This window comes from Festucalex cinctus, chromosome 16, assembly GCF_051991245.1.
Source record: "Festucalex cinctus isolate MCC-2025b chromosome 16, RoL_Fcin_1.0, whole genome shotgun sequence".
NCBI classification, from domain to species: Eukaryota; Metazoa; Chordata; class Actinopteri; order Syngnathiformes; family Syngnathidae; genus Festucalex; species Festucalex cinctus.
The window spans coordinates 11,204,597-11,219,720 of NC_135426.1; the positions used below are offsets into that span (position 1 = coordinate 11,204,597).

Sequence of the window (15,124 nt, forward strand, 5' to 3'; positions counted from 1 at the left end):
CTTGAGTTGTTCCTGTTTTAATTGTCTTTGGTCAACATTTCTGGACCTAATGTCCGCTCTATCTGACGTACTAACATTGGGATTCACAAGAGCGCAAACGTGCGAAGAGGCTGTAGTGTGGTGTGTTGCCTCTGCCCTCGCACAAGTCGTCGGGGATTATCCTGTTGCATCGCAGCCTCTGTCGTCAATGCTGGAAGGGAGCGCTTGCTTAAGAAGCAGTTGGCCTAACAAGCCTTCATTAAATTAAGTCCCCTCAGATTAAAAACTGACCTCACGCCAATCGGGCCCGTGTTTTCAAATGGCTTAGGCAAAAGATCCCTGACAACTGCAGAAGTACTTCTAATTTGAAATAAAACAAGTTAGATAAGGCATTGTGTATAATTAATTATCTGTTAAGGGTGCAAACACAAAACTGCAATCTGTTGTCTGTTTGTCAAAGAAAAGTTTAAATTAATCCTGGATACACCACAGATGTTGGCGGAACGGAATTGACGCAAAGATTGGCGGTGACCCTGAGGGATTTGTTAGTTCAAAAGAGATCAAGTGCAGCACGGAGGAATTAAGCAAGACTAATGTTGATGCGGACGCAAGCAGACAAGGTAGAACAGGTAGCGGTGCAGTGACCTCTTTCTAAATGGGCCACATCTCGAGTCTTGGTAAGGCTTAGCACATGAGTCCTCATTGGCCAGTGACAAAAAAAAAACTGGTCGTACAAATACTAGCGGGTAAGCACTACTGCCTCATTAATTGGGACGAGCCTTGAAAACTCTACGGAGGACGCTTCTTTGTCAAAGTTTGAGGTAGGTTTCGTGAAAACTGAAATGTCCTTACATTATGCAGCAGTCTGCAATACATTTTGGTGACAATGCTTTAACAGCAGAACTAACAGGTGTGCTGACGTTGTTTTTGAAGAGTGTCCGTCCGTGGAAAATGCAGGGCTGACAAAATTAGTTCTGCACAAAACGTTGAGGGCATTCAGAATTTAAACCAGATGTCATCTGCAAGGACTCAAGTAGAAGATAAAGAAGAATATGGACAAAGCTGACCTTGATTTTTTTTCCCCTCTTTGTGTTGCACTGCAAGGCAGATATTTATCTAAGGATCAACACGCACATTAGTACTAAATAGCCATAAATGTAAAGTTCTATTTCTAAAGTTGATCCTGATCTATGCCCTGTTTACGGTTGTTCTATCAGGCAAAGGGATGGCCCAGAAAAACCTTGTTTCTGTAGTCTACAGTATGTGTATTATTGCCATTTGTCCTAGACAACTAGCATTACAGGCCATTCATCCATCATATTTCTTCAATCTCTTTTGACTTCTTTGCAGAATAGGTTTTCCATCAAAATGGAACTCTTTGTGAATTTTCTCTGTGCTGTCTGCCTGCTCGGGACAGTCCTGAGTCAGGACATGCCTTACGAGGAACTAATGGCCCAAATCCAAGCGTGCCCTCAAGAATGCCGCTGCCCCACCAACTTCCCCCGTGCGGTCTACTGTGACAATAAAGGTCTGAAGAGCATCCCCCCAATCCCTCCGTTCACCTGGTACCTCTACCTGCAGAATAATCAAATTCAAGCGGTCTCGGCCGACGCCCTGCGCAACGCTACCCAACTGCGTTGGGTGAACCTGAGTCGGAACAAAATAACCAGCGAGCGAGTGGAACAAGGCACCCTGGATGCAATGTCACACCTGGAACACCTCTACATGGATGACAATCTCTTGTCCTGGGTGCCGTTTCCGCTCCCGGCCAGCCTGGAGCACCTAAGTCTCTCTCGAAATCGGATCTCCAAGATCCCTGACGGGGTCTTCTTTGGCCTGAATAAGTTGACCCTCTTAGACCTGCAGGGGAATAAGCTGATGGATGACGCCGTGACTGAGGTGAGCCTGAAGGGTCTTAACAACCTGGTGCAGATCAACCTTGCCAAGAACCAGTTGAGCAGCATGCCTCTTGGCCTGCCGCCAACCACCACTCAGCTCTTCCTCGATGGCAACAACATCGACAAAATCCCTACAGGCTACTTCAAAGGTTTGCCCAAGGTGGCTTTCCTTCGGCTAAACCACAACAAGCTCGGGAGCAGTGGCGTTCCAAACAACGTGTTCAACCTCTCCAGCATTCTAGACCTGCAGCTGTCGCACAACCTGCTCACGGAGGTGCCCCTGATCCCCCCAGGCCTTGAACAGCTCTACTTGGACCACAACAAGATCAAAAGTATGTTTCCCATGAACGCACTCATAATTAACTGGTGATTTCACTTGTTTCTTGTTTCATTTCAGGTGTCAGTGGCTCCAGCGTCTGCCCCAAGGACATGGAAGCCGTGGATGCTAATGATAGTGCGCCGCGACTGCGCTACCTGCGACTAGATGGCAATGATATTGAACCACCGATTCCACGGGATGTCATCTTGTGCTTCCGTCTCCTTCGGTCCATTGTCATCTAAATAAATTAACATTCCCATTAAGGACAGTCTGAATGCCGGACACCTGTGACAACAGAAGAAACTCATTTTCATTTCCAGAAATTGTGATCAAATCAGGCAGTTTAATGGACCACTAGCTGTGCCTTCAATGTACAGATCAGTTGATCATTTAGATCAGGTTCACCAATTCTGGTCCTCTAGGTTCGGAGTACTGCAGGTTTTAGATGTTAACGCCTACCAACACACCTGATACTAAAGATCAGGATTGTTATTAGGCGTGCTGATGAGCTGATTATATGATTCAGGTGTGCTAGTGGACAGAAACATCTCAAACCTGCAGGACTCTGGATCTTGAGGACCGGAATTGGTGAACCCTGATTTAGATAATGACATTTTCTATTGTTTTAAAAGATGAGTTGGAGACTGATTAGTACTTTAAAAAAAAAAAAAAATTATCTGGTTTTTGGATTATAGGCTTTGTACTTCTGAAAAAGTCAAATTTATTATATTGTCTTGATTAAAGTATACACGAGCTCAGGATGTCTTGTGCATTCCAGATTCCTTCCCACTGTGTCAGGTCAAGAGTTCTTGGTGCCTCTTGGGTTCTGATTCCAGATCAGCAACTTTTCATCCGAGTTGACACTTGCATGGTTTCACGGCTGAACTCAGATCAGTCGTGAGCACATCTGAGCTGGGCCTGTAAAAAGGAGGGCCTTCCTCAAGAAGCGGCGAGACTTCCTCTCAGCTCCATGCTAACAGGGGCTCCTCACAGAGGTCCCATTGTGTGCACAGGCCCCTGGATCATACACGAACGCACACACATGAAACGCCAAGTTTCAACTTCAGGAAGTGAAATATTTTAGAGTAATTGAAATACACTCGTAGCAAAATAAGGGATACTAACGGATGAAAATCTACCCTGGGGTGGGGAGTAGGGGGTCCCTCGTCCCTCTTGATCTGCTCTCTTGTTCTTTGTGTTTGATGTTGGGGTATGTGTGTATGTAGTGATGTGCTTTTATTTGTAATGCCCCCCACCTCCACCCCTTCCCTACCCCAACCGAGTGACCAAAAGCAACCTGCTCCAGTCCAATCAGCCTCAGTGCCTACCTTCACACGTAAGCGGCAGGGGCACTCAGGTCTGTCAGACCCTACACATGCGCACGCCACATACACACACTTGAGACACCCGGACACACACGTTGGTACACACTCGGCCCCCCTCACCGCCACCCCCCCCCGCCCTCGTTGAGGCACCTCTGCGCGACCCCTCCGCCACTGACCGAGTTGCGAGCCCTCAGCATCTCCATCGTGGCTGAAGGGAGCATTCGGGAGAGCGGGCAACACAGGTGAGCGTCCTCGCCGCCGCTATCTTCGTGATAAGGAATGGGAGGGGGGGCACAGGGGGCTCCTTAGTGAGTAGATTAAGTTTGGGGGCGCTACAGGTGACCTTGATGATTGGGAAGCAATAAAGGGTCTTTTTATGACCTTCGTGATGGATGCATGAGGATGCTTTTTACTCCGGTGGCTCATTTCTTGGGGGGGGGGAAAGGAATTTAACAAGGCAAGTCGCTTGAGTTTGGAAAAGCTACAGGTGACGGATTGCTATGCTTGATGAATAGAATGCATTTAATTTGGGATTTGGGGTTTTTTCTTGTTGCTCATTTCGGATATGAACTTTCCACTGCTCACCTGTCTTTCAACCTAAGCAAAATTTTCACTTTGGCTAATTTGATTGAGTTTGTTAAAGCTACAGGTGAACGATGATGACTGTGCATTGTTGATGTATACGGATGGATTTAAATCCGGTTGTTTTGCATACTTGAATCTTGAATGGTCTTACCTATTGCTCGACTGTTTATAAAGCCAAGCCATGGTTGCACTTTGGCTGATTCACTTGACTTAAGGACAATTGCAGGTGAAGGTTGGAATGTAGATTTTATGATGCCTGGCTAAGGATGTTTCATCATTCTTGTTGACGTTGCTTTGGGATCTTGATTGAACTTAGTTTATTCATTTTTTCCTTTCGGACACATTACAGTTTACATCAATCACATCACATCATTTGCAACATTGACATCCGAAAGAAGGGCTGACGGGTAAAAGCCGAAGCTTGTAAATTTGTAAACTTACCGTTGCTCATTTGTCTTTCATAGTTTTATGACTTTCAAAATGGATGGTTTTTGTTTTTTTTATTCTGGTTGATCTAATTTTGCATTTTGGGATTTTAAATGGGTTTACCAGTTGCTGAAAAGTAGCCATATTTGGCATAATAACATCAGGGTTTGGTTTTATGTCCTCCCTGATGGAAGTGTGCGGATACACTTTAATTGATTTTAACACTTGTTTTTTTTTTTTAAACACTTACACTATAATGGATTTTGTGGTTGACTTTGGATCCAAATGAGATTAGCATAGCCACGCCGAGAGCTTTTCTGCAAACTTGTGCTATGCAGATGGATAGTGTGGCTATTAGGGAAAAAAGGGATATCAGGAATGTCCGACGCGGAGCCAAGCATAACACAGAGGATCATTTCCTTCACTTGTCACAGCCATTATAAAAGTACACCTCCGTCTCCTTTCTAGTCATCTAGAAATATGTAGGTTCTTATGCTTTGTTGAGGCTCGTTCTGTCTCTCTGACTCGCTCGCTGAGACAGTGTGCATCTGTGGGTCTTTCCAAGTTTGTGTCTGTGAGTGTTATGTGCGTGCGTGTGTGTGTGTTTCCTTGCAGCCTGAAAAACTGACTGCCATCCTGTCCACAAACCTCGGTGGAATTTGGAGTTTGAGTGCTGAGACAGGCAGTGACCAGGCCCTCATAAAGGCCCTCTGTGAAGGGCCAAGGGGTCGAGCAAGTCTTGAACCGGACCCCTCCTCCCTCCGTTTTGCACTCTCTCCGTCTAACCCTGAGGGCCAACATCTTGTCCACGTCTCTCTCTTTTTCTTCTTCTTCTGCTTCTGCTTCCCTCGCTCTCCGTTTCTCTGCCTGGAGGACTCCTGGATCTTTTTTCTTTTCTTTTTTTTTACCTGAAATTTGCTGAAATTTGGCTGCACCTGTCATGCCAGTAAATCCCTGATCGCTAAATGGGAGCTTGTTATATGCAAATCTCTTGATAATACCAAATGCCTCACCTCAGATTGAACTGGGATACAAACAAGAATGAACTGAGGGAGTCCAAAGTAAATATGAGCAAAAAGTGTCCTCTTCAGCGAGTTCCAAGCCAAACTCAATATTAACCCAAAACGTCAATAGTGTTTGCGTACTAAAATTTAATAAGCACTGACTCGGCTTACGTGTTTGACAAGTTCATGTAAAAGTTGGCAGTGCACATACACAAAACAGAAGACCCTCGCATTGGGCTGATTTGGCTACCCTGACCACTGAATTGTAACACACTAGTGGCGGATGAGTCGAAAATGGCCGCCTTGTGCTAACTACAAATCCATTCAGTGTCTTTTAACAAGGTTAATGATGATCATGTCACAATATTTACGTGTGTCGATTAGGATACAATTACATGTGAATGTGGTGCAGTGTTTTAGCAGTGTGATGTATAATTTGTTTACAGTTATGGTGAGTGTTCATGCAGTAGTCTATTGTGGTACATACTTCCTTGGCAACAATTACTACATTCCTATTTAGCCAGGGCTTTGGTGCCATCTTGTGGCACCGGTGAGTAGCTGTAAATAGGTTCCATAGATAAAAAATGTTAATAGGTGAATTTGTGGACCACACATTTCTTGCACTGTTTTTTCCAGTACACATGGTCAAAATGACGGCTCATGAATCTCAATTCGTTCAAGGAGATTTGGTTTTATTCTAACGGTACTTACATCATTTCTGTGCGTCCCAAAGGCGAACGATGAAGACACTCGTGCGACTGGTACTGGGACTGCTCGTCCTCAAAGTGGTGGTGGCCAACCCCCGTTTCTCACGGCAAGCTGACCTGGACTCGTACGACGACGGCAACTACGATGTGGATGACATTAACTCGGAAAACCAGGAATATGACTACGAGGACGGCCCGACCATCGAGGATCCCGAGGTGAGTTGAAAAGCGGGGCCCCGACGGCCCCGTAAATTTGCTGGAATCGAGAATTTCTGTTTAGGCAGCTGCAAAACGGTTTCTTCCGATCTCAACAAATCACATTAACAGTGCAGATGACTTTTTTTTTTTGGAGCAGATCAGCTGGACAAAATTCCTTCCAAAGCCTGGATGCATCTCCAACTTGTAAGATTAACAATGACTCGAAATGAACGAATTTAAAGCTGTGATTGGCGGTTGTCAAAAGCAACAATGATGGCTGCTTCTTCTACATCGTCTGCAGCTTCCGCCCTAAAAAAAAACAAAAAAAACGGGATTCCGCAACTGGTTTAGCTCAACTCCAGCCGTCTGATGTGGCGGGCCTGCAAAGCATGTGCTTCCATCTATCATGTGAATGTAGGCTACAGAAAGACAAGGTTCAAGGCAAGTGGGGAGTCTATGAGGGGGCGACTTTAAGCGGGGAGACTTACTACTATGTCAGCGAGTTTAAGAATAACTTTGAGTCCCCCATTCTACACGTAAGCACATACAAAAGGTAGCATGATAGAGCCTATCAGAACCCTCACCAAGATTCATTTGCAGAAAAGTTGCAAGGGAAACTGACTCGTAGTGTACATGATACGTGAAAATACTCAACTCAACTCAACTTTATTTATAAAGCGTTCAGCAGAAAAGTGCAAGAACATACCATAAAGCTAATTACATTTGACAGTATTATGGAATTGTTCAACAAGTATATCTACAAGTGAAGAGGTCTAAATGTGAGTTTCTTGACAGATTTTGTCCATCTGCGTCAGTTGTCGGGGGAACAATGAAGCATGAGGATGAGCTCCATGCCTCTGGAATGCTGAGTCTTGACTTTCCACTTCCAAGCTTTTTTGTGCGTGTGTTGCGATTTATCTCCTCTCTCCTTCTCAAGGGAGAGCAAAGGCTCATCGGCAGGGAAAGTGGAGCAAATCTTTAGCTTTCGATAACCATCTTGGAGACTTTTTCTTTATTTCCCCACTGTCTACCATGACACAATTGGACTTGATGCAGCTTTTGTGTAGGAAAGGCCTGGAATATCAACAACATATGCACAGTGGTGGCCATATTGTGCCCTGTTGCTTTTGTCTTGCATTGTAATATGCAACAACATGGTTTGTTGTACTTTTCCTGAGAAAAAAATGTACATTTTTGTGGGATTGAAGAAATACAAAGACAAACCAGGATTATTATCCTCGTGTTTATTTTGGAAACCTCAAAGACTTTGGTCTGGAAGCCACAAATATTCTGACAGCGCACGACACTGCATATGCATGATATGAAGTATTTCTAAAACCAGTACAGCTTCTCTCTAGCTGAATGCTTCCAGTGACTAATAAACTGTAGCGGGGCAGCGACATACTGTTTGGTTTTGATTCTGCACTGACATTGAGCGTCAGTATTCCCATGCTGTTTTTTCTGCACGTCTGCTTGCCAGCTTTTCGCCTCTTCTTCCCCCATGGGTGACTGTGTTTGTTTTGGATGGGTGAAGGGTGGGGGGAGTCAGTCCTTTCAAAGGCCTGCCTTGTTGCATCCCACACTGTCATTCTGCCAAAACTCTAAAACACTGGGACATCTCTTAATTACTCCCATTAATGACTTAGTAGCTTCCGGAAAGATCTCCTCATGGTTCTTACATAGCTTTACTCTGTTGTCTTGTTATACAGACAATACGTCACGAACATAGTTTTACAGTAAATGCATTGCAAAATAAAGATTCATGTAGCTACCATGTGTGTCTTGGTTCCACAAGGACCATTGAGTGCTCTTTTTTTTTTTTTTTACTGCATATGTTCAAGTGTCAGGTATTACCTGTGCTGTGTGGTGTGTGTGGGTTCATTGCCCCCAACTGGAGGAGGCTTGAACTGCAGAGCTGTGCTGACTAATACTGTGAATTGCCATGTGTTTGTATAAGAAAACTGCTTATGCAATTGATTTCATCTTCATTTTATGTTCTTTTGCTCTTATTTCCGACATTAGGAACATGGAACCATCACTACTGACTTGAAGGTTAATGAGCAATGTGGTGGAGTTGGAGTGTAGGCAAAAGGGCAGGGGTCTCCAAGTTTGGTCCTCGAGGGACCCTATCCAGCCTGTTTTCCATTTTTCTCTCCACTAACACACCTGATTCATGATCGGGATCGTTATCAGGCTTCGGCAAAGCTTGCATGATTAGCTGATCATTAGATTCAGCTGTGTTGAAGGACGGAGACATGGAAAAAAGGCTGGATAGGGGCTCTCGAGGACTGAACTTGGAGACCCCTGCAATACGGAGTCTCTGCTGCTATCTAGTGGTGGATCCTGAGCCCACATGCAATTTTAATTTGCTACTTGCACTCCATTTAGTCCTGATTCTGTAGAAGGATAGGATAGGATAGGATAGGATAGGATAGGATAGGATAGGATAGGATAGGATAGGATACCAGGCCAGGAAAAATTAAGCTACTTGTGATCCACATAAACCCAATTATGGGTTTCAATGAGGTGAGTCTGATTAGACCGCTTGGCATTCTGGTCTCAGGGCTGTTGTCTTTTCCTCAGATAGAGATTGGCACCCTGGCCCCGCCCGACTACAACTACCCAATGCCCGAGGCCTCATTGGAGGAGCAAGAGGAGGAGGAGTTCCCCCTAAAGCCCCAGCTCATCCCTCAGGGCTCAGGGGGGTCTGGTGTTCTCATGGGCCCGGACACACAGAAAGGTCTGAAAGAGCTCAAACATGTCACAAACAGGAAGTTACTGGAAATCAGAGGTTTTTGGATGGTCTTGGAGTTGTGTAAGCAGCATTGCCCTTCAGCAGCAGCAACTAATCGATTCTGGTTGTCCGCATCTTTTCTTTGTGCATGTGTTCCATTTAACTTGCTGTTAATGGTTAAATGTGTCTGTTTGTTGTGTGTCCATTAATAACTAATCTTGTCTCTAACAAGAGGTGGAGCTGCGTCTGACGCCCATTGACATCCTTCATGTGTCCGGGGATTTTGGGGGCTCAGTGGGGTCCAGTTTCTCAGAAGCCTCTGGGGTTTCTGGGTCAGGTGACTCAGGGGATCCACTGGTCTCTGGTGCCTCCGGGGGTTCCGGTGATATTGTCTTTATCTCTGGGGCTTCTGAGGAGATCCTCAGCAGTTCCGGAGGATCGGGGGAGTTCTTGGTGTCCGGGGATGTGGATTTCTTGATATCAGGGGATCTCTATGGATCTGGGGAGGTCTCTGGATTTGGGGATAGCTCCAGTTCTGGGGACCTCCTGATTTCTGGGGATATTCCAGGATCAGGGGATTTCCTGATATCCGGTGATCTTTCTGGGTCCGGTGATCTCTTGATATCTGGAGATCTTTCCGGATCTGGAGATCTCTTGATATCTGGGGATACCATGGGACCCACAGCTTCTGGAGCCTCCGGGGACTTTAGCTCTGGAGGGTCTGGAATTCTAGGGTCTGGCATCACCAGTGAACTCCCTCTGGGCTCTGGAGGTTCTGGGGACCAGTGGGGCTCTGGGTTCTCGGGGGATCGCCTGACCTCAAGTACCTCTGGAGGTTCTGGGTTATCTGGGGACTCCGATGAGTCTGGGGAGTCAGGGATAACATTATTACCTGGAGGTTAGTACTTTTAAAACTCGTCACTGTGTTACTTAAGACCATGATCACCCTAACCTGCTGTTTGGTCTTAATTGTGAGAGAATGAATGTTTAACAAATTGATTGAATGTCCATCCCACATCTCATCCTTCCAATGTATCACCAAAACACTGCACCTTGGCTCAATCAAGAGGTGGAACTGCCTCTCATTCCTACAACTATCCCACAAGAGGCGTCGGGTACTTCAGGGGATTTCTCTGGAGTTTCAGGAACCTCAGGGGATCTTGGAGTCTCTGGAGACGTAGATGTCTCTGGAACTTCTAGTGTCTCTGCCTCTGGAGAACCCGAGGAGCCTGATATAATTCTGATTCCTGACACTGATAAAGGTCAGTATCTAATCTAGGTCCAGGACAAATGGCAAAGGGTATTTTGATTAGTTAATGTGGGGCCAGTGCTCTGCTTACTAATACTCAAAAGTAATTTCCATTTAACTATGGTTAAATGTAACAAACACTTTCTTGGTAACACTGCTAACTACTGCGGCAAACAGTTTCCCACTGATTGCCTGACTTGTAGTTCATGTCCATGCTCATCTAACACCTAATCTTGTCTCTAACAAGAGGAGGGGCTGCTTCCGACACAAGAGACCCCTCAGGAGGGTACCGGTGGTGTAGAAACGACACTGGGCTCTGGCTTACCAGAGCCCGAGGAACCTGAAGAACCTGAGGTTGACACGAAAGGTGAGCAAGGAATGGAGAGCAGAATAGGAAACCAAGTTCCACGTGTAACATCAAACCATGGTGACAAAACTAGTCTAAAACATGCAATTGAGCTCTTACTATTATGTTCCCTTGCTCTCCCCTGTTTCCTCTCTCTCCTTGTGTGCTTCAGGTATGCCCACCTGCTTGCTGTGTACATGCCTTGGTGGTTCGGTCTACTGTGACGACTTGAAGCTGGACAGCGTACCACCTCTGCCCAAAGACACCACTCACTTTTATGCCCGCTACAACAGGATCACCAAGATCAACAAATCCGACTTTGCCTCCATGAGTATGTTTTGCACCTGGTGTTGGCGTAGCCGTCTGACGCGAAGAGCTGACGGTGCGGGTCTTACTGCATTCCAGACAAGCTGAAGAGGATCGACTTGACAGCAAACGCCATCTCGTCCATTGACAGCAAAGCGTTTATGGGTCTGCCGGAGCTTGAGGAGTTGGTGATTCGAGAAAATCACATTTCACAGATGCCCGCTCTGCCGGAGACCATGACCCTGATCGATGCCAGCCACAATAACATTGAGTCCAAGAGTATTCCCAAAGAGGCCTTCAAGGTGTGTGTGTGTGTGTGTGTGTGTGTCAGAACCTGAAAAATATTGGTACCAATTAGTCTGTAATTCAAACTTCTAACATCTTTTGCAAAATCCAGGACATGACCGGCCTGCTCTACCTGTACTTGACGGACAACGAAATTGACCACATCCCTGTGCCTCTTCCAGACAGTCTACGATCCCTACATCTACAGGTAGGTTCTGCTCAGGTTTTGAAGGAACCTGCTTTCTGGTTCTGTGGTTCAACCATTTGATAGCTCACTTGGTAGAGTGGAATACATGTTGTGGGAATACTGTACCAAGTGTCATTGGCTTGATGGTTCAAATTTGGCAGAAAGAAAATGTCATTTTTACTGAGTGGAAAACATATGACCATTCATATCAGTGAAATAACTTGACCATTAAGATCTTAACCTTGCACATAGGCCTAGTTTGCAATAAGCTAGAATGGAGGACAGAGGTCAATGGTTCAAATAAGGCTCGAAATAGATGTTATTTGAGACCCTTTTCATAGTGGTTGACTCCCCACCTAACTTCCATGAACGCAGTGCTAGTTATCCATCTGGCGATTATTTCGCAGTGTAGTCAGCCTTTTGCTGGTAGCCACCTTGGGTTGGCTGCAGCTCCCCGTGACACTGAACAAGATAAGCGATACCGAAAATGGATGGGATGGTACTTGGAACTTCTTGTTTACATTCGTGAAACTATTCGGCTCCGGACTAACTTTTTTTTTTTTTTTTTTTTTTTTTACAAAAAGCGCAGAAGAGCACTGGGAGTAAATTTTATGATGCTCATGGTAAAAAATAAATAAATAAAATTCTTTGCTCAGATGCTAATAAGCATTTACTGCAATGGTCCTTGCTGTCATCCATAAAGAAGGTGGCTAGTTGGAAATAATTTATTAACCTATTTTAGAATATCAAATAAAATGCCGTAGGAGCTTAACTGGGGTTACAGACTTCTAACGGGGAGATAGCCCGATGTAGCATCTTCCCTGCATAACAACCATATATTTTCTTGATCCTTCCGCAGCGTAATAACATTCAGTCAATGCACGAAGACACATTCTGCAACCTGCACGACTTCAACTACATCCGGAATGCGCTGGAGGACATCCGCCTCGATGGCAACCCCATCAACCTAAGCCGAACTCCGCAGGCGTACATCTGCCTGCCCCGCATCCCGGTCGGCGACCTCATCTAATACGCAAACACAGCGACCGCCACCACGCGTCCCTGTGAATATCGACACAACACGTGCACGGGACGTGCGGACACTCATCTTTTGGCGGCCTTCCACCCACCGCTGGAATACACTATTTTGCGGAGAGGTACCACTTTGCGTGGATATCCACGATTCCAGAAATGCGCGAGATGTGACTGACCATGCACATACACACCGGTGTAGCACACCTCCACGACGGGGATGCGCACCCACAAATAAAAGCCAAACTATTCCACAACTTGATTTAAAAGTTTAAGTCAGCTGAATGTTTCTGTCTGGTGTCTGCACACAACTGGTGTTTTTTGGTTTTGTTTAAAGATGTTTGTTTTGTAAAGATTAAATATAAATATTAAATAAATCTTTTGGAAATGTAAACTTATTGAAGGCCGGAGCTCAATGGAAGGTGAGAATTTGATTATCTAATGCAATAAAATACGCATTTTAAACACAAGCAGTTGTTGTAAAGTCTCTACTGTAATATAAAAAGAAGTTTGGAGGGAGGGGGGTTGACTGTACACAATAGTTTATTCCAAAGACTAATGTTCATGATTTTGGAGGAGGGTTGTGGCTAAGAACAATGCTAACATCTATGTGCTCTGTATGGAATAATCACAAGAGTCAATAAAATTGCTTTGAAGATCTCTTCCCAAAAAAAAGTATTCATGATTGTTCAAACAAAGTAGTCCATACTTTTAATTTAATAAGATAATATGTCAGTTTTGCTCCAAAAAGTTCAAGGTTTATTCCCAGTCAAAAGCTATCAATGAGTTTTTCAAACAAGTCCAGGAAGCGTTCCGTCCTGTTTTTTGAGCACTGGTCCGTGGTGGTGTCTTGGAAGGTTGGCGTTTCCAACGCGGCTTTCCGTCTTTCCAACGCCAGCCGCTCCCTGTTGACGGCATCGCGGTCCTTGGCCACCATCTCTTTTTCGTGCTCGATCAGCAGCCTCTCCCGATCCATCAGGGCTCGGTCCCGGTCCACGATGGCGATCTCCCGCTCCAGCAACGCCCTGTCCCGTTGCAGGGCTATGCGCTCCAGCTCCATGGACCGCTTTTCCCTCTCCGCTGCGTCATCTTGTATGAACTCGTGGCTGCCTTCCATCCCATTCTCATCCTCATTACTACCACCCTCGTCCTCTTCTGTTTCACTAACTCCATTCAACGACACCTCTATTTCCGGGACTACGTTTGTTACTTTAGCCGGACAAATGCTAGCAGGGGTTATCTTTCTCTTCTTGCCTCTAGGTGAGATGTAGAATTTATCATCAGCGCAGATTTCCAAGATGGGGCCACTGCCTTCCAGTCTGCCCTCCATTGCGTCATCCATCAGAGTGAAGAGAGGCCACATGTAACAATGGCTTTTGCCCTTAAGCTCCTATGAAGAAATAGTCATATGTCAAAATACATTAAACATTTATATTCAAAGTTTTTAAAGAATTGTACGTTGTACCTTATATCGTTTTCTTAGGTTATGCCATTTTGCGCTGGCTTGATGGTGGTTTAGTTTGTGTTGCAAGCCCATCTGTCTGAGGATGGCCATCCATGCCCACGCAGAAGTATTTCTCTTCCCAGAGAAGAGATACTTATTAGACACCCTAAGCTTCACAAGCGCTTCTGCTTCTTTTTGGCTCCCTAGAAGAAAAAAATAATAATAATTATGACGAAGAGCAGGTAGTAACGCGGAGTACAAAATAATACAATCAGAGTTCCAGATTTACGAGGAGATATGAATGCAGCACAATCCAAAACATTCGATTTAACTTTATTTATAAGGCGCTTATGAACTTGTGAGGCATAACAACGGGAATTACGGCGGCGTTAGCGTTGTTGCTAGCAAACTACCAGTTTAATATTTTAAAATTAGTTTTTTTTTCTAAACCAAGTAGTAATTAGCAACATTCGCCCATGCAAACGTAGGGTGCTTCATAGGTCGCCATTTTCAAAATACTACGCAGCCTTTACCCCCCCCCTTCTTGTTTGTTTACAAATCAAACTTACAATTATAAATCGGCTCCACGTGGTTAACTGTAACATTTGTGGTACTCGTGTAAGCGTGATCTTGAAACGTCATTTCGAGTCCAGTTTGAAGACTTCTCCCAACAAGTACACTTCGTAGTGCAGACGCTTGTTTTCTTTAGGATTGTGTCACGGCAGCATTACGTCACTTCCACCGAAGCCGCGGCCTAACAGTTACATCACTTCCTTCCTTGAATATTGAGCATTAAAAATAATAATTTTAAAAAAACTCCACTAAGGGTAAAAAGTATATATTGAGCACTAACAAAGACGTTTATAAACACATACGATGCCGTGAATTGAGATATGACAGCAGCATCGGGTCAAATGAGTATGTCTCCCGATTCTCGAGTCCCGAGCTAAAGACGAAGAGCGACATCTCACGAAAATGTCATGGCATGACAGGTCCTGAATATTTTGGCCGCCCCCCCACCCCACCCACAAATAAACGCTTTTGTTTAACGAATTTATTATTAATTTAGTTGACTTTTTCAAGAGCCTAGTTTATGTACA

General features: G+C 44.9%; 3 protein-coding genes across 6 annotated transcripts; 2 read left to right on the forward strand and 1 right to left on the reverse strand.

The window, feature by feature from the left end:
* Positions 1–606: 606 nt before the first annotated feature.
* Positions 607–2,957, forward strand: kera (keratocan). Of its 2 annotated transcripts, none has more exons than XM_077501259.1 (3): positions 607–800; positions 1,335–2,209; positions 2,275–2,957. In XM_077501259.1, the coding sequence occupies exons 2-3, from the start codon at positions 1,348–1,350 to the stop codon at positions 2,436–2,438; spliced, it is 1,026 nt and encodes a 341-aa protein (XP_077357385.1). In that variant the 5' UTR covers positions 607–800; positions 1,335–1,347; the 3' UTR covers positions 2,439–2,957. The 2 variants fall into 2 exon arrangements, with proteins under 2 accessions (XP_077357385.1, XP_077357384.1); XM_077501258.1 differs by having other exon boundaries at positions 609–800; positions 1,330–2,209.
* A 695-nt stretch (positions 2,958–3,652) lies between these two features.
* Positions 3,653–13,148, forward strand: LOC144003317 (uncharacterized). Of its 3 annotated transcripts, XM_077499439.1 has the most exons (10): positions 3,653–3,763; positions 6,270–6,459; positions 9,025–9,181; positions 9,408–10,073; positions 10,243–10,437; positions 10,672–10,791; positions 10,943–11,101; positions 11,176–11,378; positions 11,474–11,569; positions 12,408–13,148. In XM_077499439.1, exons 2-10 carry the CDS (start codon positions 6,277–6,279, stop codon positions 12,576–12,578), a joined length of 1,950 nt encoding a protein of 649 aa, XP_077355565.1. In that variant the 5' UTR covers positions 3,653–3,763; positions 6,270–6,276; the 3' UTR covers positions 12,579–13,148. The 3 variants fall into 3 exon arrangements, with proteins under 3 accessions (XP_077355565.1, XP_077355567.1, XP_077355568.1); XM_077499441.1 differs by lacking the exon at positions 3,653–3,763 and having other exon boundaries at positions 6,373–6,459; positions 9,029–9,181; XM_077499442.1 differs by lacking the exons at positions 3,653–3,763; positions 6,270–6,459 and having other exon boundaries at positions 9,058–9,299.
* On the reverse strand, positions 13,106–15,024 carry LOC144003319 (uncharacterized). The gene is made up of 3 exons (XM_077499444.1): positions 14,594–15,024; positions 14,046–14,227; positions 13,106–13,970 (listed from the first exon to the last, which is right to left on the reverse strand). The coding sequence occupies exons 1-3, from the start codon at positions 14,664–14,666 to the stop codon at positions 13,350–13,352; spliced, it is 876 nt and encodes a 291-aa protein (XP_077355570.1). The 5' UTR covers positions 14,667–15,024; the 3' UTR covers positions 13,106–13,349.
* Between the last annotated feature and the right edge of the window lie 100 nt (positions 15,025–15,124).